Source organism: Symphalangus syndactylus, chromosome 1 (genome assembly GCF_028878055.3).
Source record: "Symphalangus syndactylus isolate Jambi chromosome 1, NHGRI_mSymSyn1-v2.1_pri, whole genome shotgun sequence".
In the NCBI taxonomy this organism is placed as follows: domain Eukaryota; kingdom Metazoa; phylum Chordata; class Mammalia; order Primates; family Hylobatidae; genus Symphalangus; species Symphalangus syndactylus.
The window spans coordinates 158092930-158119084 of record NC_072423.2 but is presented as its reverse complement, the minus strand read 5'-3'; the positions used below and the strand labels follow the sequence as shown (position 1 = coordinate 158119084).

Genomic DNA, 26155 nt, shown 5'->3' with positions numbered 1-26155 from the left:
CAGTCAGGTGCATTCTAATAAAATGTGCAGTAGTATTTTGCCCTGATGAGGTGCCATGAGGTGCTCGGGGCAGCAAAGGACAGCCTTTGAGGAGGTGGCCATATTTACACAGCCCCTGGAAAGCACAGGCAGCTCTGTCCAGTGAGGAGTTGGGATTTGGGGCCACATTCACTGCCTCAAGGAGTGTGTCTGCCACCAGCAGCAACCCCCCGACTGGGGCCCAGATTCCAGGAGCTGATCACAACTGCCCACCCAGAGCCCATGCCAGGCCCCTGAGCCAGGATTTGGAGGCCGGCAGAGTACCCCAGGACTGGGTGTGTGGGACAGTCTGAGAAGCCCTGACTCAGGCCCTAGGAGCAGGTCGTGCTTTGTCTCTGGTTTAGGGGATACTCTTTTGGGGGTCAGTTGGAGAGATGCGTCAGTTTAATAGGCAAATCCCTGGCTGAGTGCGGTGGCTCATGCCTGTAATCCCAGCATTTTGGGAGGCCAAGGCGGGCAGATCACGAGGTCAGGAAATCAAGACCATCCTGACTAACACGGTGAAACCCCGTCTCTACTAAAAATACAAAAAAATTAGCCGGGCGTGGCGGCGGGTGCCTCTAATCTCAGCTACTCAGGAGGCTGAGGCAGAAGAATGGCATGAACCCGGGAGGCGGAGCTTGCAGTGAGCTGAGATCGAAGCATTGCACTCCAGCCTGGGTGACAGAGCAAGACTCCATCTCAAGAAAAAAAAAAAAGGGCAAATCCCTAAACTCGCAACCCGAGTTTCCTAAGCCATAAAATGAGAGGCTTGGACAGAATTTCGTTCTTCGTCGTGGTTGTACCTAAGAATTAACTAGAAAGCTTTTCAAACGTGCTGGTGCCAGGCCCTCCTTCCCTGGGTGATCCGTTGATCTCTGAGAGAAAAGTCTGGACATCAGTAGGTTTTAAAGCCCCTTAGATAGATGTTTCTGTGCAGCCAGGGTTTGGGATCTTTGAACTAGAAAAACTCAGGTTTCTATCCTCTAAAATTGCCTGTGCTTTTCTGATTTCCAGCCATTTTGTGGATGCTATAATGTAGTTAGCTGTATTTTTAAAAAATGAATGTAGGCGTTTTCTTGTTTTTTAGAGACAGGGGCTCACTCTGTCACCGAGGCTGGAGTGCAGTGGCACGACCACAGCTCACTGCAGCCTCGACCTCCTGGGCTCAGGTGATCCTCCTGCCTCAGCCTCCTGACTAGCTAGGAGTACAGGTGCTCACCACCATGCCTGGCTTTTTTTTGTAGAGATGGAGTCTTGCTATGTTGCCCAGGCTGGTCCTGAGCTCTTGGGCTCAAGCGATTCTACCATCTCGGTCTCCCAAAGTGCTGGGATTAGGGGAGTGAGCCACCATGCCCGACTGTGGATTTAGTTTTTGTTTAAACTGTTTGAGTTTTGGAAAGCTGTGCTTCTTAAGGCGTCCAGTGAGAGAGATGCAAGAAATACACTAAGTGCCACCTCAGTTTTCAATGACTTTTGACTCACCTCAGTTTTCAATGACTGCTCTTAGCCATTCTTAGCTGTGTTTCCTTGTGATATTTTATAGATTAAGAAACTAAAATATTTAATTTATGAAATATTCTAAAACACTAAAATTCCAAAATATTGCCACTTTACTATCTAGCTATTCAAATGGCACCTCTCCCTTTCGAAGTTAAACTGTAAATACTGAAAATTTCAAATACAGGCAAATACTGTATTACCCTCTGGAAAGAATATTTTATTGGATTTGTTAAAAATTCAACTTAATAATAACTAGGTATCAAGTAAGCATGGAAAATTGAAAGGTCTACACAAAATATTTATTTGACTTTTTTTACTGTACTGTAGTGTTCTGAATATATTATTTCAATGTAAAACTCATGCATTTTGACTTTTTTTTAAGATCACAGATCTTCTCTTGAGGAAGAGCAGAATCTGTTCATTGATGTTGACTGCAAGCACCCAGAAGCCATCTTGACCCCGATGCCCGAAGGTTTATCTCAGCAGCAGGTGAGATGAGCAGAACTGACACTCAGGGGCTGTTGACCAGCAGAGCTGTGCTAGTTTTTAAATATTTGTATGCTTGATGCTGGTTGGTCAATGTCTGCTGTCTCAAACTCTGCATCCACTTGGGCCCTCCACTGTAGGCTCCTGGCCCAGCACTTAGAGGCTTAATCCTGGGCTCAGCAAGGGTCTGGGGGGATCCTGGTCAGCAGCTGTGGCCTGGACTCAGGCCCTTCTGGTCCTTAAATATTTTGGACAGCACCCCTGAGTGTAACTGTGAGAAAGGGGAGGAACTTGCATTCTTCGTGGGAGTGAGTGACACAGTTTTTACTTTGACAGAACAGAGTGGGTGTGTGTGGTCAGTATGTGTATGTAGCTACCTGAGACTGACATGAAAATGACAGATTTTCAATAACTAATTAAATGTGAATATAATGCATTGCTTAAAAATCTGATACTTGGTAGCAGAAAGGAAAAAATCAGTGGTTTTCATTGGATTGTCTTTGGGTAAAAGAAAGAGAAAACTTGAGGAACCAGAGTGACAGCACCGAGTTTGCAGGCCTTTAGCAAAAGGGGCTGATGCTTTGGGATGATGACAGTTGTTTCCCACATGGACAGCGAGGTGCAAATGATGGACACCAGGGTGGCTAGGCAGACACGTGTAATCCACGGATCTCGGGAGATCCCTGACACAGGCAGGCAGATAGAGCGAGAGAGAGCATTGTCAGATTAAAGAACAACACAGAAATGCTTAGTGACTGGCCAGGTTTAAAAAGAGATGAAAAGGGATACCTGCAAGCAGTTCATAATCGGCCAGGCTGAAATAGGAAGCTTACATTTCACTGGAATTGAGCAGCGATGACTGAAGTATTAGTTTTGTCAGCAGCATCACACGAGTGACGGGATGGGGTGTCAACAGAGCTTGGAGACAGTTGTTGAGCGGCTGTCACTCATGGGTGTGCATGCTCTGTGCAGGCTCCGTTCGCGGTCACTGGTGTGTTTCACTGCATTTCATCCTCGCAAATCCCCTTGCTGTCCTTGTATGCTCTGTAAGGAAGCCTGGACTCGGAGGGGTGATCATCAGAACTGCGTCCTCCAGCTGTGCGAGGAAGGGGTCGTGTCTGATCTCAGTCTCTCCCATCACAGCCTGCTCCTAACCTGTCTGTGCTCACTGGGGCCATGTGATGTGGGCTGCCACACGTCCAGGGGGATGGTTGACAGCCTTTACCAGGAACAGAGGATGTAGCGCTTTCTCCTGTGCGTGCTGTCCAGCTCACCGACCTCACTTCACGCTCAGGAGTTATAAAAGGGGTTCATGGCTGAACACCTTCTTGCCAGTCCTGTGAGGCGCTCAATAGGATAACACGCTGACCAGTCCTCTACTATCTGGGGCCCTCACCGCATGTGGGGTACCTGTTCTGCTGAGGACACACCATGTGAGAGGGACTTGGATCCTGCACCCTGAGAACTTAGTGTAGTGATGAAGCCGAAAACCAAATATAGCAAAAGAAGGGAAAAGCACAGGGAAAATACTTCTAGCAGATGAGGGACTAAACAGGAATTATAACAGGAGTGTGAGTGAGTCAGGACCAGAAGAGCCAGGAGACCTTGAGGACACATGGCCCAAGCTAAGACAGCGGCCTGAGCTGAAGACCAGTGGGCAGGATGCGGAGGTGAGGGTGAGAGAGACGACGCCAGACCCTGAGTGGGGTGTGAGGTGTCTGTGAGGAGACAGTGAATGGGGTGAGGGGTACATGAGGAAACACTGAGTCGGGTGAGGAGTCTGTGAGGAGACTGAGTGGGCTGAGGGGTCTGTGAGAAGTCCCTGAGCAGGTGAGGGTTGTGAGGAGACTGTGAGTGAAGTGAGAGTCTGTGAGGAGACACTGAGTGTGATGTGAGGGGTCTGTGAGGAGACAGGGAGTGGTGTGAGGGTTGTGAGGAGACACTGAGTAGGAAGAGGGTTTGTGAGGAGACACTAGGTGGGGTGAGGGTTTGTGAGGAGACAATGAGTACAGTGAGGGTTGTGATGAGACAGTGAGTGGAGTAAGAGTTGTGGGGAGATGCTGAGGAGAGGTGGAAGTTTTGAGGAGACAGTAGGTGGGGTGAGGGTTTCTGAGGAGACACTGTGTGGGGTGAGCTTTGTTAGGAGACACTGAGTGGGATGAGGGTTTATGAGGAGACACTAGGTGGGGTGAAGGTTTTGAGGAGACACTTAGTAGGGTAAGGATTATGAGGACACACTGAGTGGGGTGAGGGTTTGCGAGGAGACACTGAAAGGTGTGAGGGTTGTGAGGAGACAGAGAGTGTGGTAAGAGTTGTAAGGAGATGCTGAGTGGGGCTGAAGGTTCTGAGGAGACACTGAGATGGGTGAGGGTTTTAAGGAGACAGTGGGGTGAGAGTTGTGAGGAGACAATGAATCAGGTGAGGGTTGTGAGGAGACACTTAGTGTGTAAGGGTCTGTGAGGAGGCACTGAGTTTGGTGAAGGTTATGAAGAGACACTGAGTGGGGTGAGGGTTGTGAGGAGACACTCAGTGGGGTGTGAGGGTTCTGTGAGGAGACTGAGTGGTTTGAGAGTTGTAAGGTGACAGTGAGTGGGGTGAGGGTTGTGAGTAGACAGTGAGTGGGGTGAGGGTCTGGGAGGGGACACTGAGTCAGGTGAGGGGAGTGAGGAGACTCTGAACTGGGTGTGAGGGGTCTGTGAGGAGGCAATGACTGGGGTGAGAGTTGTGAGCAGACACTGATTGGGCTTAGGGTTTGTTAGGAGACACTGGGGTGTGAGGGGTCTGTGAGGAGACACTGAGTGGGTCACGGGGTCTGTGGGGTGTCACTGGCTAAGAGTCGAGGTTCTGTGAAGAGAGAGTGAGTTGTGATTAGTAGGGGTGTGTGCACATATCAGAGGAAAGATGGTTTGACCTTTTTGTTGTATGGCACTTTTCCAAGTGCCTGTCTGTTCGGTACTGATTTTGGTGGATTTGGTCAGTGAATTGGTGGTGACTGTTCATTGTTTTATGGTTTCCGTAAAGGGTTTAAGCTTCCCAAATTAGTCTCACAGACCTGGATGAAATTATGTTTTTTGCTCTGATTATCTTGGTTACTTTTGTCTAGTAGTTACTTTCTGAAGTTCAGTTTTCCTGTTCCTTGAAGGGTGGATTTTAATGTCTATTTCCATCTTGCTCATCACACCATAATGGTTCAGTGAAGTCCTGTATAGCAAGGTCTCTGTGTCGTGTTAGCACAGTGCTGTCAGTTTCAATTAGATGATAGCTGGGATTAGGATTAGAAACTTAGCAGTATTTAGGATTTCTGTATTTTTTCATGCAGCTTTCTTTATTGTAGTCATGATTCACATAGATTTTGTTTTCCTCCTGCCAAATGTGTTGTCCCTGGGAGTTTTTTCTTGAGTGGTTAAATGGAGGGTATTGATGCTCTTTAATTCTTGTTCTCCTCTAGAATTGAATTAAGGGAAACATAACTCTAAAACGCTATGTATTAAACATTCTTTGCATGCCTAATTTGGGGGTGGAAAAAGGAAAATGTTCTTTTTGAAATAAAGAAGGGTCGTTCTTTACTTGGAAAGTACACTTGATGCTGGAGGACAGAGGATCCTGTCCCGTCCCCATTCCTGGTGAGGACATGAGGAAGGTCAGGCTGGGCCAGCCGCAGTCACCATCCACAGCTCTCCAGGCTCAGGCCTAGGAGCCTCTTTGATTGTCCTCCAGCCCTGGCTTTGTCCAGTTGCCCCGTGACCTTCATGCCAGGCACCCTCCCTGTGGGGGCTGCCTTCAGGATGGATTTCTCCTCTATGGCTTTAGGTCAGGCTTCTCAGGAAGAGAGTGACACTCTTCCTGAGTGCTGGAGGCTCCCTGTCCCACCCCTTAGTGGGCATAGAATTCGATGTGTCAGATTGAACTGCCAAAAAGACTGACATCACATGCAGTAGCCATGAAACCCAGGAGATTGGTTTTGTTTTTGTATTTTAATATTATACCTATTCCAGATCTTTTGACCTGATACTCTATTAGTATCATCTTAGGACTTTAAAAAATATACATCCATAATATATATACACATATAAATAATATATATACATAATATATGTACACATATAAATAATATATATAGTATAATATATAACATATTATATATATCATATGTATATATACACAAATACATTTTTCTGTTTAACCCCCGCAACTGTGACTCAGGAGGCTTGGGATAGTGTTTGGGAATCTGAATGTCAGAAGAAAGACTGGCCTGGGTTTGATGATGGGAGGGGTTGCTTGGCCTTTGGGTTCTAAGCTCTCGCTTGAAAGGGAAGCCTCTGTGCTCTGACGTTTCCTGTGAATCAGTCAGCAGCAGCAGCTGCATCTTCCCAGCTTCTAGCTGTGTGTGTGTGTGTGTGTGTGTGTGTGTGTGCGCGCGCGCCCCTCTGTGTGTGTGTTTAATCCCGGCCACATCTGTATTTTTTTAATACATCAGTTTCTTCTTTGGGTATTTTAGAAGGGTTGATTTTTGTCTTTTGCGGATGGAATAATCCTTTCTCTAAAAAGAGTAATCTCCCTTGTTAATCAGGTTTTGTAAATCTTGGTTGCCCTGCAATCTTTTTAACAAATTTCCTTTGTGAAAAATACTCTTTGCCCGCTAGGTGGCAATGCAGTCCCTTCAAACAGCATAATCCACGGCTGCAGGTAGCCTGATACTACGCTGGTGTATCCATGTGTGTGCATGTGTGTGTGTGTGGTGTGTTTCTGTGCATGCGCGTGCGTGCTATCTTGCATGTATATGAGGTGGTGTGTGCAGGAGTGTGTGTGTGTGGTGTGTTTCTGTGCATGCGCGTGCGTGCTATCTTGCATGTATATGAGGTGGTGTGTGCAGGAGTGTGTGTGTGTGGTGTGTTTCTGTGCATGCGCGTGCGTGCTATCTTGCATGTATATGAGGTGGTGTGTGCAGGAGTGTGTGTGTGGTGTGGTGTGCCCAGGCGTGTGTTCATAAGCATGAGTGTGCCTGCTGGTTTAGGAGCAACTCCATTGCCCTGTTTTGCTCTGTTTTCCATGAATTGGCAAATTGAAAGTACAATGATCACTAGCTGGACCGTGTTTAGAATGAGGAAAATGCCGGGCGTCCTCAGTGGCTTTTCACAGGATCTTACAGCCACAAGTCTATTGTATGTGCTTCAGTGACGAAAAGCAAGATAGAAAATAACGTCAGGTTTTGACTGCAAACACATCAGATTGTAGAGATTTTTTTTTGCACCTCTCAGTGACACGAATAATTTACTGTCCACATTCTTGGCCTCATAGGTAGATCTTTGGACAGTTGAAAGATCTTTCCAAAAAAAAAAAAAAAAAAAGATTCCTCCACATTCCACAAACTTTGTTTTCTTAGAACTTTGGAATAAGGATTTTAGATAAGTGTTGCTAATAGCATTCATTGTTCAAGACTGGAACTATTTTTTATCCTTAATTCACAGGAAGTATCATCTACCTGAATGTTGGATACATAAAATAAAATCAGTTAATTCGGTATATTATCATTGCATAAGTGAAGGAATTTCTTTTCAGTGCTGTAATTTTTTTTGTCCCAGCTGTAGTTATAGTTCATAGTTTGAGGTTTAAGACATTATATAATTGTATTAAAAGGGGAAAGTATGTTTTGTACCTGTAATGTTATTTAATTAGGCTACGCTTATGCACTGTTTTCTAAAAATAGAAAAGTTATCAGCAAGCCTCAGCATAGAAGTAAAATGTATCTGTATGTATTATAAAGCAGTTTTCTATCATTGTACTTTCAAATTTCCAACAGGTTGTAAGAAGATATATACTGGGTTCAGTTGTCGACAGTGAAAAGAACTACGTAGATGCTCTTAAGAGGATTTTGGAGGTACTTAAATGTCATGTTACATAATATATACATTTTTATTGTTCTTTTTTATGTACATACATTTTGATACATAAATGCAAAGCATATATGTTTATGAAACATAACATGCAAATTTGCAAAATTCTCAAAAGGATCTAAATATTGTGTCTGTATATTGACATCAAAAGTCATGATTTATTTTGAAATAATTATAATTTATGTAAGTGAATATTTACATTCATTTATCTGAGCTTTAAAAATGTCTGGGCTGGGCTGGGTGGCTCACCCCTGTAATCCTAGCACTTTGGGAGGCTGAGGCAGGTGGATTGCCTGAGCTCAGGAGTTCGAGACCAGCCTTGGCAACACGGTGAAACCCCACCTCTACTAAAATACAAAATATAAGCCGGGTGTGGCAGTGTGCACCTATGATCCCAGCTATTCGGGAGGCTGAGGCAGGATAATTGCTTGAACCCGGGAGGCAGAGGTTGCAGTGAGCTGAGATCACGCCATTGCACTCTAGCATGGGTGACAGACTAAGACTGTCTGAAAAAAAGAAAAAGAAAAATGTCTGAAGCAGCTGTGCCCCATGGAACATGCCTATAATCCCAGTTACTCAGGAAGCTGAGGTGGGAGTACGGCTTGAGCCCAGGAGTTTGAGGCTGCAGTGAGCCATGATCACAGCACTGCACTCCACCCTGGGCAACAAAACAAGACCCAGGCTCTGAAAGATAAAAGTCTGAACTGTCTTTGCTCATTTTGTCTTAGCAATATGAGAAGCCACTGTCTGAGATGGAGCCAAAGGTTCTGAGTGAGAGGAAGCTGAAGACGGTGTTCTACCGAGTCAAAGAGATCCTGCAGTGCCACTCGCTGTTTCAGATCGCGCTGGCCAGCCGCGTTTCTGAGTGGGACTCCGTGGAAATGATAGGCGATGTCTTCGTGGCTTCGGTAATTAAGCCGGGACACCTGGATGTCCACAGGGCTCTCCACGCACCTGTCCTGTCTTCCCTTCTTAGGTTGATGTTTTGCCCCTGAGCTCCTGCAAGCTGACAAGTGTGCAGTTCTCTCTGACGGCCAGGCTGAAGTTGCAATGCCCTGGCCAAGCAGGTGCATTAGGGAAATGATAAATCGATCTTTACCAGGGAGGCCAAGGCTTTAGAAAGGCGGACACTCCGGACAAAAGCTATATCTGAGGACATTTAAAAATATGCACTTTATCGAGTCTTGGATGCCCCATTAGATGATTTGCTGAAGCTTTTTGTTGTAGAACAACGATGCCATGTGCTTGGCAATGTTGTAAAATTGCCGTTTTTAAGCCCTCACACAGGTTCTCTTCCTGATCTAGGTCTCACTTTCTGGGTGCAGAATTATCTGTGCCTGGGAAAAATAGAAAACATGTGATGGGAAAATTCCTAGATGTTTTCTCAAACTTTTGCCCTTGGCTGTAGCTTCTGTTTCGAGTCATTTTATCTTCACTCCGTGTATGAATCATACTTATTGTGTATTGGTTGGATTCTAGCTAGATGTAGAGGATTATGAGTGAAACAGATTGGTTTCTATAATTATTTAAGACTATGATGCTATCAAAGGGATATAAGCTTGCAAGTTTAAAAAAAAGTGTTCTTCTTCTTAAATGAATGTTATAATAATAATAAGTGAAATGTTTTCCTATATAGTTTGTATCTGTAGTTGATGAGGTCTATAAATGCTTTGAATAAATATGGAAACAAAATTCTTACAAAGATATTTGCATAATACTATTTGTGGATCCTTAAAAGAAGAGAAATATTGGATATTTATTTTGTTATTGGATTTTTTTCTGGCTGTTTTATATATTAGGTTCAATCTTATTACTGTTCTTTAAATACCTTCCTTCCCAACATTTTTTAAAATGCAAACAGATTTTTTTAAGAAATAGAATTTTGATGAAAGCATTCCCACTATCAATGCCAGTCACACCAGAGCTCTGCCATCCATCGTAAAGGGCTTACAAATCTTAGAACAACATGGAGTGATTTTTCTCTCTTTGAATATTGATAGCAAGGGCAAGTGTTTCTGCCTCTTAACAGAAAACCTTTGTGCTTTTAGGAAAACGAACATGTGTGGGGCACTGTATGTTACGCCAGAGAAGCAGGATCAGCCCTCGCCCCCAGCCCCCATTTCCAGGGTGTGGTTGAGGCCTGTTTCTCAGGATATTGGGCCCACCATGGAATGAGTTGCGTGACTTTCTTGCCTGGAGGTTGAACCCCCAAGTGAGACTTGGCAGGAACTTAAAATCACCATCCTTATTTGTCTGTAGTCAGAAACATTCTTCACTGAAACCCAAAGTACCATGGTTTTGAACAAGGAGGTCAGAAAGTACTCTGGGGTCAAAAAATAAGATCAAACCAGCAAGTTAACTCCTAACAAGCTTGCTTAAAAAAAAAAATTACACAGTCATAATAAAGTTTATCTTATGAAAACATCACAGTGACTGAAAGAGTATTTTGAGGGAGAGTTTCAAATCTTCTGTTTTATGTTGGAAAAGGGATATCTGAACTCTGTGATTTCTCTCTGAATTTCCTCTTGTGTTTCAGTTTTCTAAGTCCATGGTGCTGGATGCATACAGTGAGTATGTGAACAATTTCAGCACAGCCGTGGCAGTCCTCAAGAAAACATGTGCCACAAAGCCCGCTTTTCTTGAATTTTTAAAGGTAAGCACTTTTTTTTTTTCATTTGGATTTGAACACCTTCTGATAACAAGTTACGTGTCAAACCTTGGCTCTGAATACAGTTATTCATTATTAAGATTTCGGTACCAATAGGTGCCCTAGGTATTGGATTAATGCTAGAAATGAAGATGAATTTTAGGTCCTAATGTAACTTTTTGAAAACAATTTTATTTGCACATCCTTAAAAGTGTATCAGCAGAGAGAAAGAAAGTTAAAATCAGATCTCCAAAAAAGAAGTCAAGATCAGATCCCAAAGTTACCTTTTCCTCACTGTCCTTCAGTATGGTATTAGGAATCAAATAAACTAAACATCTCAATTCCAGGCCTCTTTGGGATCGGGGATAGGCACTGGCCTGGAGAGTCAGAGCCTGGAACGGGCCCTACCCGAGGGGGACAAAGGCTGTGTTCCTCCGAATGCTGAGGACAGCACTAATGGCCTTCCTCAGTGGTCTCTGACCTGGCAGTGATGGGGAGCACGTCCCCTGATGGGTGTGGGTTAGCGTTATTTAATCAGCAGGCAGGCAGGGCTTCCCCAGTCGTGGGATGCGTGTCCGAGCCTGTGTTCTGACAGTTTGCTGCACAATGAACCAGGCTGAAACCCCCTTCAAAGACATCCGCGGAACTGAGTCTCCTTTGTGGAGCCCCTCATTTGCATGATAAACCCCGGGGACAAAGTGTGTTCTTGTTACTTGGACTGTGTCTTGGAAACTGCTGCTACCTGGAGCGAGTGAACACAGGGCAAGTATTCTCGCCCACAGCAATGTGTCATTGAAGCTGGAATATTTTCCCTCTGCCTTATCCAGCACAGCGGCTCCTGCTCCTCCTGGAGCGCAGTCTGTGGCCCATGGAGATTTGCTAAGGGATCAGATCGCTGTTCCCACTCTGGACAGTTGTGGGATCTGTCCTAAGGGATCGGATCACAGTTCCCACTCTGGACAGTTGTGGGATCTGTCCGAAGGGAGCAGATCGCAGTTCCCACTCTGGACAGTTGTGGGATCTGTCCTAAGGGATCGGATCGCAGTTCCCACTCTGGACAGTCGTGGGCTCTGACCTAAGGCATCGGATCGCAGTTACCCCTCTGGACAGTTGTGGGCTCTATCCTAACGGATCAGATCGCAGTTCCCACTGTGGACAGTTGTGGCCTCTGTCCTTTGGCTAGGGAACCATCTCTTTCTCTTGGGGAAAGAAAAGATGGACTCACTTAAGAGCTCACTCCCTCTGGGGATTTTGTTGTAGTCCCATTAGGGATGTCAGCCGTGGCCGTGACCGCAGTGCCCACTCCTCAGCTCAGCGGCTGCCACATGGCCTTGGAAGATAGACTCTCTCATCCCATTTCATAGCTTGAGGACCTGAGCCCCAAAGAGTCGGGTGCCCTGTGAGCTGAGAAACCGGGGCACAGCCAGGTCTATGCTGTCTGCCCTCTTCACTGCACAGCCCTCTCAGCAGAGAGAACTGGAGAGTCCCCCCAGGTCAACATTGCCCAACAGCCTCGGTAGCAAATGGCCCCACTGCACATCCCTGATGTGCTCAGGAAGAGGAGCCCTCAGCCTACAGGACGTCCTTCTGCCCATGGCACCACAAGAGGTTGCCAGCCTTTTCTGGGGCCCACTGTGGCCAGAACACAGACACCCAAGGGCAGCCCCTGGAATCTGCCCAGTCCCCTGGCCCAGGAAATTCACCCCTGGAGCTGAGGTCAACATGTGAGGCCCAGCCCCTGCAGCAAAGCAGAAGCCCCTAGAGCAGGTGCAGAAAGTGGCTGGAAGGTATTTGGCCAAGTTTCTTCTTGTAGCTGAAGACAAGGTGCAGGCTTTTGACTTTCCCGAGTGTTCAGTGTGGTGGGGAGGAGGTGGCCCCAGGGGCAGGGAGGGCATGGCAGCCCCACGGGGAGGTGACCCCGGTGCCTTCCCCCACAGCAGGAACAGGAGGCCAGCCCTGATCGAACCACGCTCTACAGCCTGATGATGAAGCCCATCCAGAGGTTCCCACAGTTCATCCTCCTGCTCCAGGTAAGTGCTTCACGGAGACCTCCTCAGGCTAGTCCTCCAGCTCGCCCATGACTCATTTGAAAATGGTGTCTGTTCCTCCACTTTGGAGTGGCTGCCCATCGGGCCTCCCCATCTCCTCTCTAGGCAGTTACAGAAGGTGGGGGGTAGAGGCAGGTGGAGACCTGCAGAGAGTCACCCTACGCCTGGGGCAGCTATAGGTCCCAGTGCCTGTGAGGCCGGCCTTGGGGTACAGAGGGGATGGGCTGTGGGGAGGGGTGTTCATGGGCCCTGGCCCGCCTCACGCGCTGTCTCGCAGAGCCCCAGCACTGGGGGGCCACAGGGCTCGGTTATCAGTGGCCCACAGGTCCCAGCTCCCTTCTCCAGTGTGTCTGTGTCTGGTCTAGAATCACATGAAAAATGATTCTCGCCTCTGTGCCCAGAGGGGATGCACAGGCTTGGAAAGCTAAGAATAGATTTAAACGAAACATACCCATCACTGATTTAACAGCAAATCACCGAGGACAGGGAGATGCTGCGATGGTGAAGACACTTTCCACTGGACCCTCATTTCTCTAAACTAAGGATTCCCAATTGGATACCTTTGGCTATGAACAGTAGGCCTGTTCTGAGTGCTGACATGACGTCTCACAGCGGACGGCCTCTAGGTCATGTGCTGACATGAAGTCTCACAGCGGACGGCCTCTAGGTCATGTCTGATGCAGTGTGTGGTTGCCCGCTCGTTTTCCGAGACCTTCCCACATACCCTGGAGCCCAGGTGACCCTGTAGGCTGCGAGGCTCAGCGCCCATTTTATTTAAATGAACGCCATGCCTCCAGGGAGGATATTTCAAAGGAGAGTCCATGCCGGTTTCTGCTTGTGTTGATTTTTCAGTGATTGCTTAGCTTGCTTTTTCTAATTACATCAGAGGACTTTGCTTGGCCTGCCTCTTATTAGAGCCGACTGAAGATGAACTGGTGGAATCATCGCCAGAAATGAACTGGTGCCTGGGAAATAGTGTGAAGTCCCTGTCCACTGAGGTTTATTTTTGACCAACCAAATCCATGGCACATTCTTTTTAAATGAAAGTAGTCACCAAAGTATGAAAAAGGATATACACTAAAATATCAACGTGGGCTCTTTCCATGGTTAGGTTGATGGGTCATGTTAATTTTATCCTCTCTTACATTTTTAACAATGTACAGTTTGCCTGTATTACAGCATTAATAACAAAAGCTGCTTTTTCCCAAGATCAAAATATTCAAAGTGTGTTTTATTTCTTTAGCTGACAAATATGTACTGAGTTCTAATACGTGTGAGACGCTGTTGGCTTCCGGCAAGCAGCCACAGACGTGATGAATGAGCTTCCTCCTGTGAGGGAGTCTGGCGCTTGGGAGGAAGGGGGTCAGGCTGCCTGTTAGACATTAGTTATTCAGCCACAGCTGGGAGGGTGTCACCAGGCTGTGAACCATATGGGCGGGTGAACCAGCCCACATGCCGTGGGTTTAGCGATGCGCCAGTGAGTGCCTGGGTTGTTCTTGGTTGCTAGGGACGACAGCAAGCGCTGACTGTGTCATGAGGTCACACATGTTGTTGGCTTTCTATGACGTATCAGAATACTTTTTAAATTTTTTTAATTTATTAAATTTGGATATAATTTTCAAACGAGCTTGTTAGGTTTTGGTTAAATGTAAGTAAGCAACTGCAAGTAAGTAAGTAAGTAACTACTTTTCCTAGGTTTTTTCCAAAATACATTCTTCTAAACAGAAGGAGTGGGTGGGGCTGCTGGAACGGGAATAGGAAAGAGAACTGCAGGGAAAAGCCTCCACCGGGATTTTGAGGAGCCCGAGCAGCTCCCACGTTTCCATCCACCTTCAGCCGCCCTGGGGAGGTCGTTGTCCCTTTTTTATGTGCTAGGAAACTGAGTTATGCTCTAGGAAACTGAGGTTTAGGGAAGCTGATGATTCTCCCAAGGTGACACAGCCCGATAGATGTGCTGGGATTCTAACACAGTTGTCCAGCCACAAATCTAGTACACTGTCCACACCACAAAAGGATGCTAGCCAGGACTTTGGGAAAAGCAGCGGATGGAACACTGCAGACATGCACTGTCGAATGGGCACGGCCTGCCCGTTACACACTGCGCCGTTTACAAATCTGTTTCTGTAAGAATTTTGTACACTCTTTTCTTTTTTGAAAACATACTTCTAAATACTTCAGTTCTCTGAGGAAGAACATTCTTAAACTCAGAATTCCAGTTATGTAATAAACTCAAGAACTTGGGTGTCAAAAGACTTGCATTTAGAAAGATTCAGTGTGCTCTTCCAGATCGTCACCGGCAGAGTTACAGAGGTCAGTTTGCACACAGCTGTCCCTGTCCTCCTCCCTCCTTGCCTCGAGAGACCCTCCTTAGAATTTCCCACACAGCGTCTGTTGCCCCCGAAGCAGAAAATGGTCTTTGCCTTGATCCGGCGAAACAAATTGCAGGTCCTAGATGTGCCGAGCAGTTTCCCTCAGGGACACTTTTGCCCACATTTGATGAAACACTGGCGCATCCTCGAGTGTTCTCGGAGGGGAGCAGGGTGGGTCCATGTACCTCAGAAGAAGCACAGTTGGAGACAAGGCAGTGTCTGCGTCTGGAGTCATTATGTGGATGTGCCTGAGGGGCCCTACCTCAGGTGTGGGTGCTCAGGGCACCTGGGATTGGGTGAGGAGACGGGCTGCAGAGTCAGGAGGTACAAGCACGTACCCTCCCTCCTGCCTTGTGCTGTGGTCCGTGTGCTGAGTGTAGGTGGATGGGGAGACAGTGTGGAGAGGCCTGGACACTCTCTGTCCCCTTCCTCCCAGTGACTCTCCTGGTCTCTGCTCTCCGGTCTTGCCTGCATTGTTCCTGGTTAGTGCTCCCTGACCTTCTTTCTAAGACAGGCACTGTGAAGCCACAGCTGTCCGCTGGCTCAGGCAGTGAAGCCGGCGCGCCCTGGCTTTGCTGGTACTGTCAGTTTCTCCCATGGATCCAGAAACATCCATTGGCCCTGTGACATTTGTCTTACTGTATCCCAGCTACCTATTTCTCTCCGTTGTTGTGCAAAGATAAGTAACAATTTCTGGTCACAACAGCAGTGAGAAACTTCACTTTTCTCCTTCCCTGGGCCTCCTTGGGAGGCTGCCAGCTCGGCGGATGCCCCCGGCTGTGCTCAGCGGCCCCACGGCATGTCGGGCTCCACCGTGTGCTGGCTGCTGTCTCCATCACACGCCGAGTCCCCGGTGCCACCACCAGTGTGTGGTTTTGGTGCAGAACTAGTGTTAAGATTGTTCTTTTTTGCCTTGATAGAATCCGTTGTGACTCATAAGAAAACAAATGTATAGAATAGTTTTTATTCATTAAAAACTGGGAACATTTGATCATTTGTGCAGCATCCTTTCCAGATTTTAAAAAAAGCTTTAAAAAGATAAGCACACTGTTGAATTCCATGACAGCTAATATTCCTATAAACATGTAAAAGTTGGTAGGCAAGATGCAGAACCACATTTTTTTTTTCACTCTAAGTTCTGGGATATGTGTGCCGAATGTGCGGGCTTGTTCCATAGGTATACATGTGCCATGGTGGGTTCCTGCACCTAGCAAACCGTCATCTAGGTTTTAAGCCCCGCGTGCATTAGGTATTTGTCTTAATGCTCTCCCTCCCCTCACCCCCCACCCCCCCGACAGGCCCCGGTGTGTGATGCTGCCCTCCCTGTGTCCATGTGATCTTATTGCAGAACCACATTTAATTCTGAGAAAGAGTGTTTCAAGTTCACGTTTGCCCCTTCAGCAAACATCAGCGTGTCGAATGTGAACGAAAGCTGGGAAACAAAAGGCCCTGCATAAAACGAAGGTGACAAAAGTGTCCTTTTGTTATTGCCTGTTAACTTTATCCTGTGATTGGCAGCAGTGTGTCATTTTTTGCTGGTGGTTGTTGCTGATTTGTGCCACATACCCTCCCTTTGACCTCCTCGTGCTTGTCTGAAACCTTAACTGGGAGAAGAGCTAGCTCAACTCCCTTTTTTTAAAGACTACTTTTTAGGAGAAATTTTAGGGTTGCAGCAAAATTGTGTGGAAAGTACAGATATTTCCCATCTACCCCTCCCCCAATGTGCACAGCCCCCCTCCCCCTACATCTCCACCAGAGTGCATTTGTGACAACCAGGAGCATGCGTGGCCACGCAGCCACTGCCCAGCGGCCACAGTCACAGGAGGGTGTACCCCTGTGCTGTGCATTCGGTGGTTTTGGATGAACGTTTAGTGACATGGACCCACCGTGATAGTGTCATGCATCTTTGCTGCCCTAAAATCAGGTTCCTGTGTCAGTGTGAGAGAGACTCGATCCTGCTGTGTGAGTTGATGCCATGGGTGCAGTATTCGGCACCACAGAACTCCTGCCCATTGGAAACTGGGAGACGGGTGTTTTGAAGGAAGTAGCTGGACCCATCTGTGCGTGGGTTCATCTGTCTGACTCAACTTGAGAAGGACAATCTATCATCGTCGTGAGCATCGTTCCAAGTGCACAGTATTTCTGAGATTGTGATATGTTCATATTTAGCGTGTCCTTTATTGTACAGTGCTATTTTTTCAATTTTGTTTTTGCAAAGGAAGCTGTTCAGATGTTCAGCCAAGTCGTGACTCACTCAGCTCATCATCCCTTCCCAAGAGCTGACTTTATTTTTCACCAGGATGACGGATGCCACCGCCTCCTTTCCATTGTCAGCTGGCGGGTGACGCGAGTGTTGTTGCACTGGGAGTGTGCACGTGGTAACCGCCCACCTCTCCCCTGTTGCTTGTAGGACATGCTGAAGAACACCTCCAAAGGCCACCCTGACAGGCTGCCTCTTCAGATGGCGCTGACAGAGCTCGAAACATTAGCAGAGAAGTTAAATGAAAGAAAGAGAGATGCTGATCAACGCTGTGAAGTTAAGCAAATAGCCAAAGCCATAAACGAAAGATACCTGAACAAGGTTGAGAGACGTTTTCTTCAACTCTGTTCCAAAATTATTTTCGCTTTGTGCGAGTAAGCTGGTGTTGTCCAGCAATACTAATCTGTTGGATTGTTTGGAATAATTCCCTTAGCCCAGAGTTCTTAACCGGGGTGGATGGAGGCCTTCGGGAGAGTCACACCAACGTGGAAATTGTATGTAAAATCTTAACAGCCTGTCTGCATTTTCATAGGAAAGAGATTCATATATTCATTAGACCCTCAAATGGATCCAGGACCTCCCAAGGGGTTAAGAGCAACTCCTTTAGCTTAATTTTGCTTTCAAAATAACTGTATTTAATTTCAGATAGTAATAGTTAAAGCTGAAAATATTTACAGGCTAGGCACAGTGGCTCACACCTGTAAGCCCAGCACTTTGGGAGGCTGAGGTGGGAAGATCATTGGAGCCCAGGAGTTCGAGACCAGCCTGGGCATGATAGTGAGACCCCCCATACCTAAAAAAAAAAAAAAAAAAATTAGCTGGGCACAGTGGCATGCACCTGTATAGTCCGAGCTACGTGGGAGGCTGAGGCCGGAGGATTGCTTGAGCCTGGGAGTTCCAGGCTGTGTGAGCTGTTATTGAGCTGCTGCACTGTAGCCTGGGTGATGGAGCAAAACCTTGTTTCAAAAAAAAAAAAAAAAAATTCACAAAAATTTTTTGTCTTCACCTATGCATGGGCTAAGCTGTACTGACCATGAAAAGAGATGCAGGACCCAGAGGGCAGCAGTTCATTTGCCAGGCTACATTTCAGCTTGATGCTTACATAACTGCTTGTCTGTAGCAGTACTCAGATTTTATGTGGGCTTTCCCGTATTCATTGAAGGCCCTAGCTCACAGGAAGATGGTAATTTGTATGAACTGTGTTAAGTTATTGCATCTAATATTCATTATTGCTAAAAATCATTGTTTGTTTTGTCATTAAGAGTAGTTTCTTATGTCACAATGACATTCAGTAACTTAACTGTGTGAACTTTATGGTAATACACTTTAAGCCACATATTTTCCCCAATTCTCTAAGTGGTTTATGTAGGAACGTTTATAAGCAGCAAATTGTATTTAGTTATATTCTTGACATGGTTGATGTTATTTAAAATCATGCTCCCTGTGGCACTTGAACCTCCGAATACATGTGGTGCACGGAGCAAGCCCAGAGTCCCAGGAAAAGGGGATGATGCTTTGCACTGAATGTCACCCACACGCCTCATCGTTCCCGTGCACTCAGCAAGGACAGTCAGGGAGGCGGGTGTCTCGCTGGTTGCTTAGAGCTGGGCAGCAGCGTAGATTTAGAGTCAAAAGACAGCACAGACCACCGGGGTTGAGGACTGTTTTTCTTGTGGGCTGAGTTGTTATAAGTATTGGCCAGGTGCGGAGGCTCACGCCTGTAATCCCAGCCCTTTGGGAGGCCGAGGTGGGTGGATCACTTGAGGTCAGGAGTTCCAGACCAGCCTGACCAACATAACGAAACCTCGTCTCTACTAAAAATACAAAAAGAAACAAAGTAGCCAGGTGTGGTGGCGCACACCTGTGGTCCCAGCTGCTCGAGAGGCTGAGGCCGAGAATCAATTGAACCCAGGAGGTAGAGGTTGCAGTGAGTTGAGATTGTGCCACTACACTCCAGCCTCGGTAACAGACCGAGGCTCAGTCTCAGAACAAACAAACAAAAAAAGTAGTATGACTTCTACGTCGCATACCATTGTCTTGGTTCACACAAAGCGTCTTTCTGAAGAACTGATGGTTTTGGTTTGGCTCAGTGAAGTAAAATGTGGCCTACCTTAAGAAGTTAAGATAGTCATTTAACTATGCTTAATTAGGTTTACTTGGGGAAAAGTAAAATTACAAAACAATTCCTTCCATTCCTCACCGTTCCTTGTTAATGTAGTGTTTAAATCGTGGGAGGGCCAAATGTGCGGTGAAAGTCTGTGAGGAAGGAGGCGGATGTTCAGCGCAGTCACGGTGAACATAGGAACCATTTCCGTAAAGAGCTCAGTTTGGAAAAGTCACCCTCAGACTCACACCAGACTTTTCCTCATCTTTTTCTTTTCCGGGTAAACTCAACTGTGGTCCCTGTGCTGTGTTTTGAATGTCCAGCTTCTCAGCAGTGGAAGCCGATACCTCATTCGATCAGATGATATGATAGAAACAGTTTACAACGACAGAGGAGAGATTGTTAAAACCAAAGAGCGCCGACTCTTCATGTTAAATGACGTGTTAATGTGTGCCACCGGCAGCTCACGGTAAGCGCATTTAATTCTCTATAGTAGTCCTATCATCGTCACATGTTACCTTTGCCTAAGGGCACATGAATGACTTTGTTAATTCTGTCACTCAGACTGAACTGGCTTTTTGTGCCAAAGCTCAGTCCTGTGACTAAGGGAACCCTTATAATAAGCAAGCTTATTTTTAAATAGATTCAGGGTAAATCACCAAGTCACTGTTAGTAGACGTTAAGTACGTAGAGGTTTATATAGTCTTTAAACAGAGCTGATGGTGGAACTAGAAACTAAATTGAATTTCTTCATAACCCTCCTAAATCAAGAGTTCTTTTTCTTATGGTTTAAATTCTCTCTTTACTTGCTTCTCTATAAATATATTTTTGATAAATGTTTAAATATAATAAAGTGGGTATATTCATGTTTATTGTAAACAAAGAAAATGAATTATTTTCACTTAAAATAATTTTACATCAGAATCGTTCTCCAACACATGGAAGATTGTAGTTAGATGAGGATATGTGAGAAACTAAAAGGTCTTCAAATATAGATAGATAAGGGACTTGATATAAAATTAACTATAAGACTTCTGGTGCTGTAGAAAATAATGCAAGCGAACGTGGTGCCGATTCATCATGTCTTGTAAGAGTCAAGTGTTGAATCTTCCAGAGTTTTGCGAGCCAATTACTAAACATTTGGTAGCTTGAAGTCATCCACACGGGAACATTTACACCATGGAATTTGCCCAACACGATGTGTTAGGAGCCTGTCCTCCCAGTGAGAGCCAGCTGTTAAACATTGGCCAGCACACCACTAAACATGCCCTATTTTTCATGCCCATCACCCCCATTTTCCAGCGGCCAGATATATCTGCCCGCCCTCCTCATCTTGCCTGAGAGACCCAGGCAGCGAGGGTGTGCAGGTCAATGCTCAGGAGTCGGACTCCTTAGAGCGAACTCCGGCTCCACCTTCTCTGAACTCTGAAAATTACCTGCTCTGACTTTGCCTCAGACTCCTCATCTGAACAATAGTGTTGATCATAAAAATAATGAGGCCAGTGGTACGCCGTCACGGGGCTCTTCAGTGATCAAGGTGAGGACGTTCATTAAGCTACCGCCGGGCGCCTGGCACACGGCACAGCCCGCGAGGGACAGGTTTTCATTGTTGCTTTTCATCATCCTCACTTACTTTGTGGCAGCTACAAAATAAGTCCAAAAAATATATGAGTCTTTAATGATACTCCTCCTTGTAAGAGAAAGAACCCTGTTCGTTTGACTCATATCCCATGGCTCGCCCTTCATTGTGGATGCCTGGCAACAGCCGCAGGCCACCTGCCTTCTGTGTGCAGAAGCGAAGCCCACTGCACCCTGCATTGGAGAGGAGCTGACGGAGTGAGGCCGTGGGAGGTCGCAGCTGGAGAACTCCAGGTGTGGGCTGCGCTAGAGGACGCTTAGAATTGTGAGGATGCCGAGTAAGGTGTCTCCACCCCTGTTTCCCTGGTGTTATGAGGTGCTTCCCACAGTGTGGAGACCAATGGTGTTTATCACTTAACAGGATGGCTTCCAAGTTTAACTGTCCCGGAACCCCCCTCTCCACGTAACACCTGGAAAGTTAGTTTTCAGTGAAGTGGCCCCAGTGTGGCTGAATCCATCGAGCTCCTCACCTGCAAGTTGGTCAATGTGTCAAGTTGGGGACATTAATGCTTGTCCCACCTGTCCTGGGCGACAAGATCATAGAAGTGAAATGACTTTGTAAACAGCAAAGTCCTAAGGAAATATAGTGGTCCCTGTTGAGTCTTTTCCGCATTCATAATCGATGTTTGTCTGACGCTGACTGCTGCTCCAGAACCACCCAGGCTGCTGTTGGGGCGCGCCAGGACACACGTGGCTCTTGGGCAGTTTTAAGTAGGTTTAAAATTCTCACGCTGACAGACATGGTGTACTTTAAAGATGAATTAAAACAGATACTTTAGAACTAACTCACTCAGCTGTGCTTACTGCTAGAGGATTCCTTAAAATAATGCCCCTGCCTTTCCCACGATGGCAGGGCTTGAATTTCTTTTTTGGCGAAGTGCAGTGGTGAGTAGCAATTCATTTCCCATGGATGTGTTGTCAGTGTGAGATTTTCAGCTTCACTGCCCGAAGGTGATGAGATGAGAACGCATTTTGGTTCAATTAGCTCCCAAGGACCCTTTGGTCGGCCCTGTGGACATTAAGATTCTAAACCTCCTCTGTAGGGATGGAGATTTTTACATTCAAAGAGGAGGAATCGGAATTTTGGTAAGAACTCATGGGCATTTCTGTTTTTCTAAATTGGAGGCACAGTCTAATTCACAGAACACAAGCCATCTTTCCTCTTACTGTGTCTGAATTGTTCTTCCTCCTTTCCCTTTCGGTATGGACTGGATGTCGTCATGGAGGGCGGAGTGCTCTGGTGTAAGAGGGAACTGGAGAGCCTGGGTGCAGACGGGCTCCCAGCCAGTCAGGTGCTCAGTCCAACGCATAGCACCAAGCATTTCGGTTATTCCTACCCACACTTTGATTTTTTTTTTGTTTTTGAGACAGAGTCTCGCTCTGTCACCCAGGCTGGAGTGCTGTGGCGTGATCTCTGCTCACTGTAAGCTCTGCCTCCCGGGTTCACCCCATTCTTCTGCCTCAGCCTCCCTAGTAGCTGGGACTACAGGCACCCGCCACCACGCCCAGCTAATTTTTTAAATATTTTTAGTAGAGATGGGGTTTCACCATGTTAGCCAGGATGGTCTCGATCTGACCTTGTGATCTGCCTGCCTTGGCCTCCCAAAGTGCTGGGATTACAGGCATGAGCCACCGCGCCCAGCCCACACTTTGATTGTTAACAGCAATATCTTGAAGAAAAGCAAAACGTGATGATCACTAAGTGAGAATAATGGTTAATTCTGGAGGGTGGGATTTCCTGGGGCTGCGGGGATGCTGGCGATGTCACAACCTTGGCCTTGGTGGCAGCTACACAGATGTTGACACAGGCCATTTCCAGTAGACTGTACATATGTATTTTGTGTTTCTTCACGTATATGTTCTATTTGTGATAAAAGAAGAAAATAATCTATATAAGTCATAGGTTTTTTTTCTGTTCAATTTCTGTGTACTTGATAAATATTTTAGTCGTGGAGTATAATGGTATGATTTGATTCTATTAAAATGGTTACAGTGTAGCCATAAAAGAGTAAACCAGGAATTCGAGAGTTAACTCTTATGAAACCACCAGAGAATATCTATATCCACATAGGAGTCTTTTCCTGGTAATCGAGCACCTTTGCTCAGAGTCTCCAGCGAGCACCGAGCTGCTTCCTTTTAAACCTTTACGGAAAACCTCGGAGCTTCCGGGAGATCCGTCCCTGTGTGGCTCTTCCCTGGACTTCTCTCATCCGCTTCGAGGCCTCTTTATGGCAGCGAGTGGGGACTCTGTAAGAAAGTCAGAAGCACAATTACTATCGTGAGAAAGTCTGAAGAGCTACAATTCAGCAATGGAAAGTTTCTCACTTGAATATCTGAGGGACGAACATTACCATAACGTGTTCATGTAATTATTCGTAAAACAAGGATCTTCTGGTCATTTCAGCCCCTCTCATGACAGCCGTGTGATGAGCAGCCAGAGGTACTTGCTAAAGTGGAGCGTTCCACTGGGACACGTGGACGCCATCGAGTATGGCAGCAGCCCAGGCACGGGCGAGCACAGCAGGCACCTTGCCGTTCACCCACCGGAGAGCCTGGCTGTGGTTGCTAACGTGAAGCCAAGTAAGTGACGCTTTCTCTCACGTTCATGCCATGGGGTCAGCGTAACTCTCACGATCGTGCTTGCCATGGGGCCAGCATAAGCTCTGACATCAGCAGGCTCAAGGTTTAACACGGTAAATCTGGCACTTTCTCTCACGTTCGTGCTAGCGGTGGGGCCAGCGTAAGCTCCAACATCAGCAGGCTCAGGGTTTAACACGGTAAACCTGACACTTTCTCTCACGTTCTTGCTAGCCGTGGGGCCACCTAAGCTCCGACATCAGCAGGCTCAGGGTTTAACATGGCAAGTCTGCAGAGGCGATCCAGTCTCTAGAATCTGTATGCTGTCTGAGTAACATGGCCAAGTCGGCTGCTCATCTCTGACTTGTCCCACCTGCCGCTGGGGCTCCTTCGGGTTTGGGCCGTGCACCTGGCCAGTCAGAAGTGGATTCCCTCTTCCCGGTCCAGTGAGCTCAGTTTTGCTTTTCCAGTTAACCAGATCAGGACTTCAGTGCTAGTCTCTTGAGTGTGTGGAGGTGGCGCACAGGAAGCCGTGGAGCTTGAGGCGGTGGTGGTTCCAGCTCGGTTCTGTGCTCACCTGCTCACACTGCTGGGCAGCGTTGTGATGTCTTTACTCAGTTCCCCCATGGAGGCAGTGCTCGTCCACGAACTTCCCAAGGTGAAATGAGAGGTGTCAGAATGCTTTGGAAATGTCTTAGCATTACGCACGATTTATGATTATTATTACCCAACATTGTTCTGACTGCAGATTTTAATCTTAGTGTAAAAATCATTACCTTCTCTTCATTTAAAAAAAAAATCCAAATAACAACTGGCTAAGTTTTATTCACTTTTTGGCCTCTACCCCTGAATTGTAGAACAATTTAAAAAACATAATGCATGGGAAGTTTCAGTTAACCTTTCATAGGTTAAATATGCATGAATTTTTCAGATTATTTTGTTCCTGACATGTTTAGAAGCAAGGAAACCACTGGAGAACTTTTAACCTTTTCTGGTTGAATTTGCATGTTCACCTGGATTTGCAGAACATGATGTAAGGAGTATTAGGTCTAATTCGCTTTGGGATCGCTTATAATTTTCTCATTTCCCTGATGTTAATAGTCATTCCATTTGGTAATCTGCCTAGTAGGCTAATTCTTCAAGCATATTATTACAATTTGTAATCTCGTCAAGCATATTATTACAATTTGTAATCTCTTAAATTTCTGACTCTCAAATCCTCCTTCTATTTAAAGTGGTATGCTTGTGTATCAAGCCCCCTCCACAAATAACTGAAGTACCAAAACCCAGATTTCCCAAAACAGCTGTTGCAGGGGGTGGTATAGAAAGCAAAAGGGAGGAGCAGGGGGAGAGGGGACGTGGGGACAGAGAAACAATTTCCAAATTGACATGATTCATTAACATTTTATTCAAGAGCAAATTGGATGCCTTGTTAAAGGTTTTTAAAAATCCTTTTAAATTATTTGGAAACATTGATTGGCAATCAACTTTATGTTGTGGTTTTGTGTATTTTATAATGCTAGCGATCTTAGAATTTATTCATAATTAAGATGGCCTTATTGTATTCAAATAGCTAAAGGTGACTTTGATCCATAAAATAGTACGTATTCCATGCAATGTTATATTTTCTTATTCATCTTTTTATTTATGATTTATGCTGAGCTAACTTAGAATAAGATTAGAATCAGTTAGCAACATGAAAAAAGCATAAAGCAGGGTGATTTAACCCATTTTTAAAATACTATATGGAGGAAAGAACCTGGAGTGAGTTTATCACTGCATTTGCACCCTGGATTTAACTGTGAGCTTCCCAACATCTTTGGTGTTATATCGCCAGTTAAAGGGACTTTGGAACACACTTGAAAACATGTATGATTGTGTTTTGCATACTTGCATTGATTTTTTTTATCACATCTCTATTGAAAAGCACCCAGTTAACCTCCGCGAAACCTCAGTGAAACCAGTTTTCCATTGGGCATCTTTTTGCCGACTGCCTTAAACAGAGAGCTAAAGTCATAAACTTGTTTTGCCATTAATAGTGTTTTCTTCTTCTAGATTAAAAAAAAACTTTTAAAACAAATTATTTAAAATATGCTAATTCTGTGTGTGTCTGAAGATAGAACTCAAGTCAGAATTCTCTGGGGCTTTTTTCTGGCGTCAGGTAAGAGCATGGTGCTGTCTTGCATTTACAGAGAAGGTGTAAGTGGGCACCGTGCTTCGTGCTGGGACTGGCAGGGGTTCAATCCCGACAGGTCTGGATTCATCCAGGGAGGATCGACAGTCTCTTGTTCGCGTTGATCGTGAGTGGGTCTATGTGGTATCAAATCCATCATGTTGATCCCACGAGTGCCACGCTGCAGCCAGTGAATGACGTCCCTTCACTGTGCTTATCTCAGCTCACTCCTTACCATTTATGCTGGCAAAACCCAGGTATATCCGTGAACCACATCTCCCTGGGGCTGCCTCTAATGCCTCCCTCAGAGTTTTCATAGAATGGCTTCAAATCCACTCTCAGTGTTTCTGTTTCTTCCGGTTCTCTTGCGTTTGTCACTTCTAAATTATATCGAGAAGCTAAGTCAGAAATTCTCGTTCTCAGCTGACAGTCATAGGA

At 46.0% G+C, this 26155-nt stretch overlaps 1 protein-coding gene across 3 annotated transcripts in view; it reads left to right on the top strand.

Annotated features, from left to right (window-relative positions):
* ARHGEF10 (Rho guanine nucleotide exchange factor 10) overlaps positions 1–26155 on the top strand; it is a 129033-nt gene that overhangs the window by 56404 nt on the left and 46474 nt on the right. For all 3 annotated transcript variants that reach the window (XM_055289424.2, XM_063638172.1, XM_063638176.1), the window contains 8 exons: positions 1904–2010; positions 7808–7885; positions 8630–8809; positions 10438–10554; positions 12486–12578; positions 17376–17546; positions 19653–19798; positions 23372–23547. In XM_055289424.2, the coding sequence (XP_055145399.2) occupies positions 1904–2010; positions 7808–7885; positions 8630–8809; positions 10438–10554; positions 12486–12578; positions 17376–17546; positions 19653–19798; positions 23372–23547 (1068 nt within the window). The remainder of the gene's footprint in view (positions 1–1903; positions 2011–7807; positions 7886–8629; positions 8810–10437; positions 10555–12485; positions 12579–17375; positions 17547–19652; positions 19799–23371; positions 23548–26155) is intronic.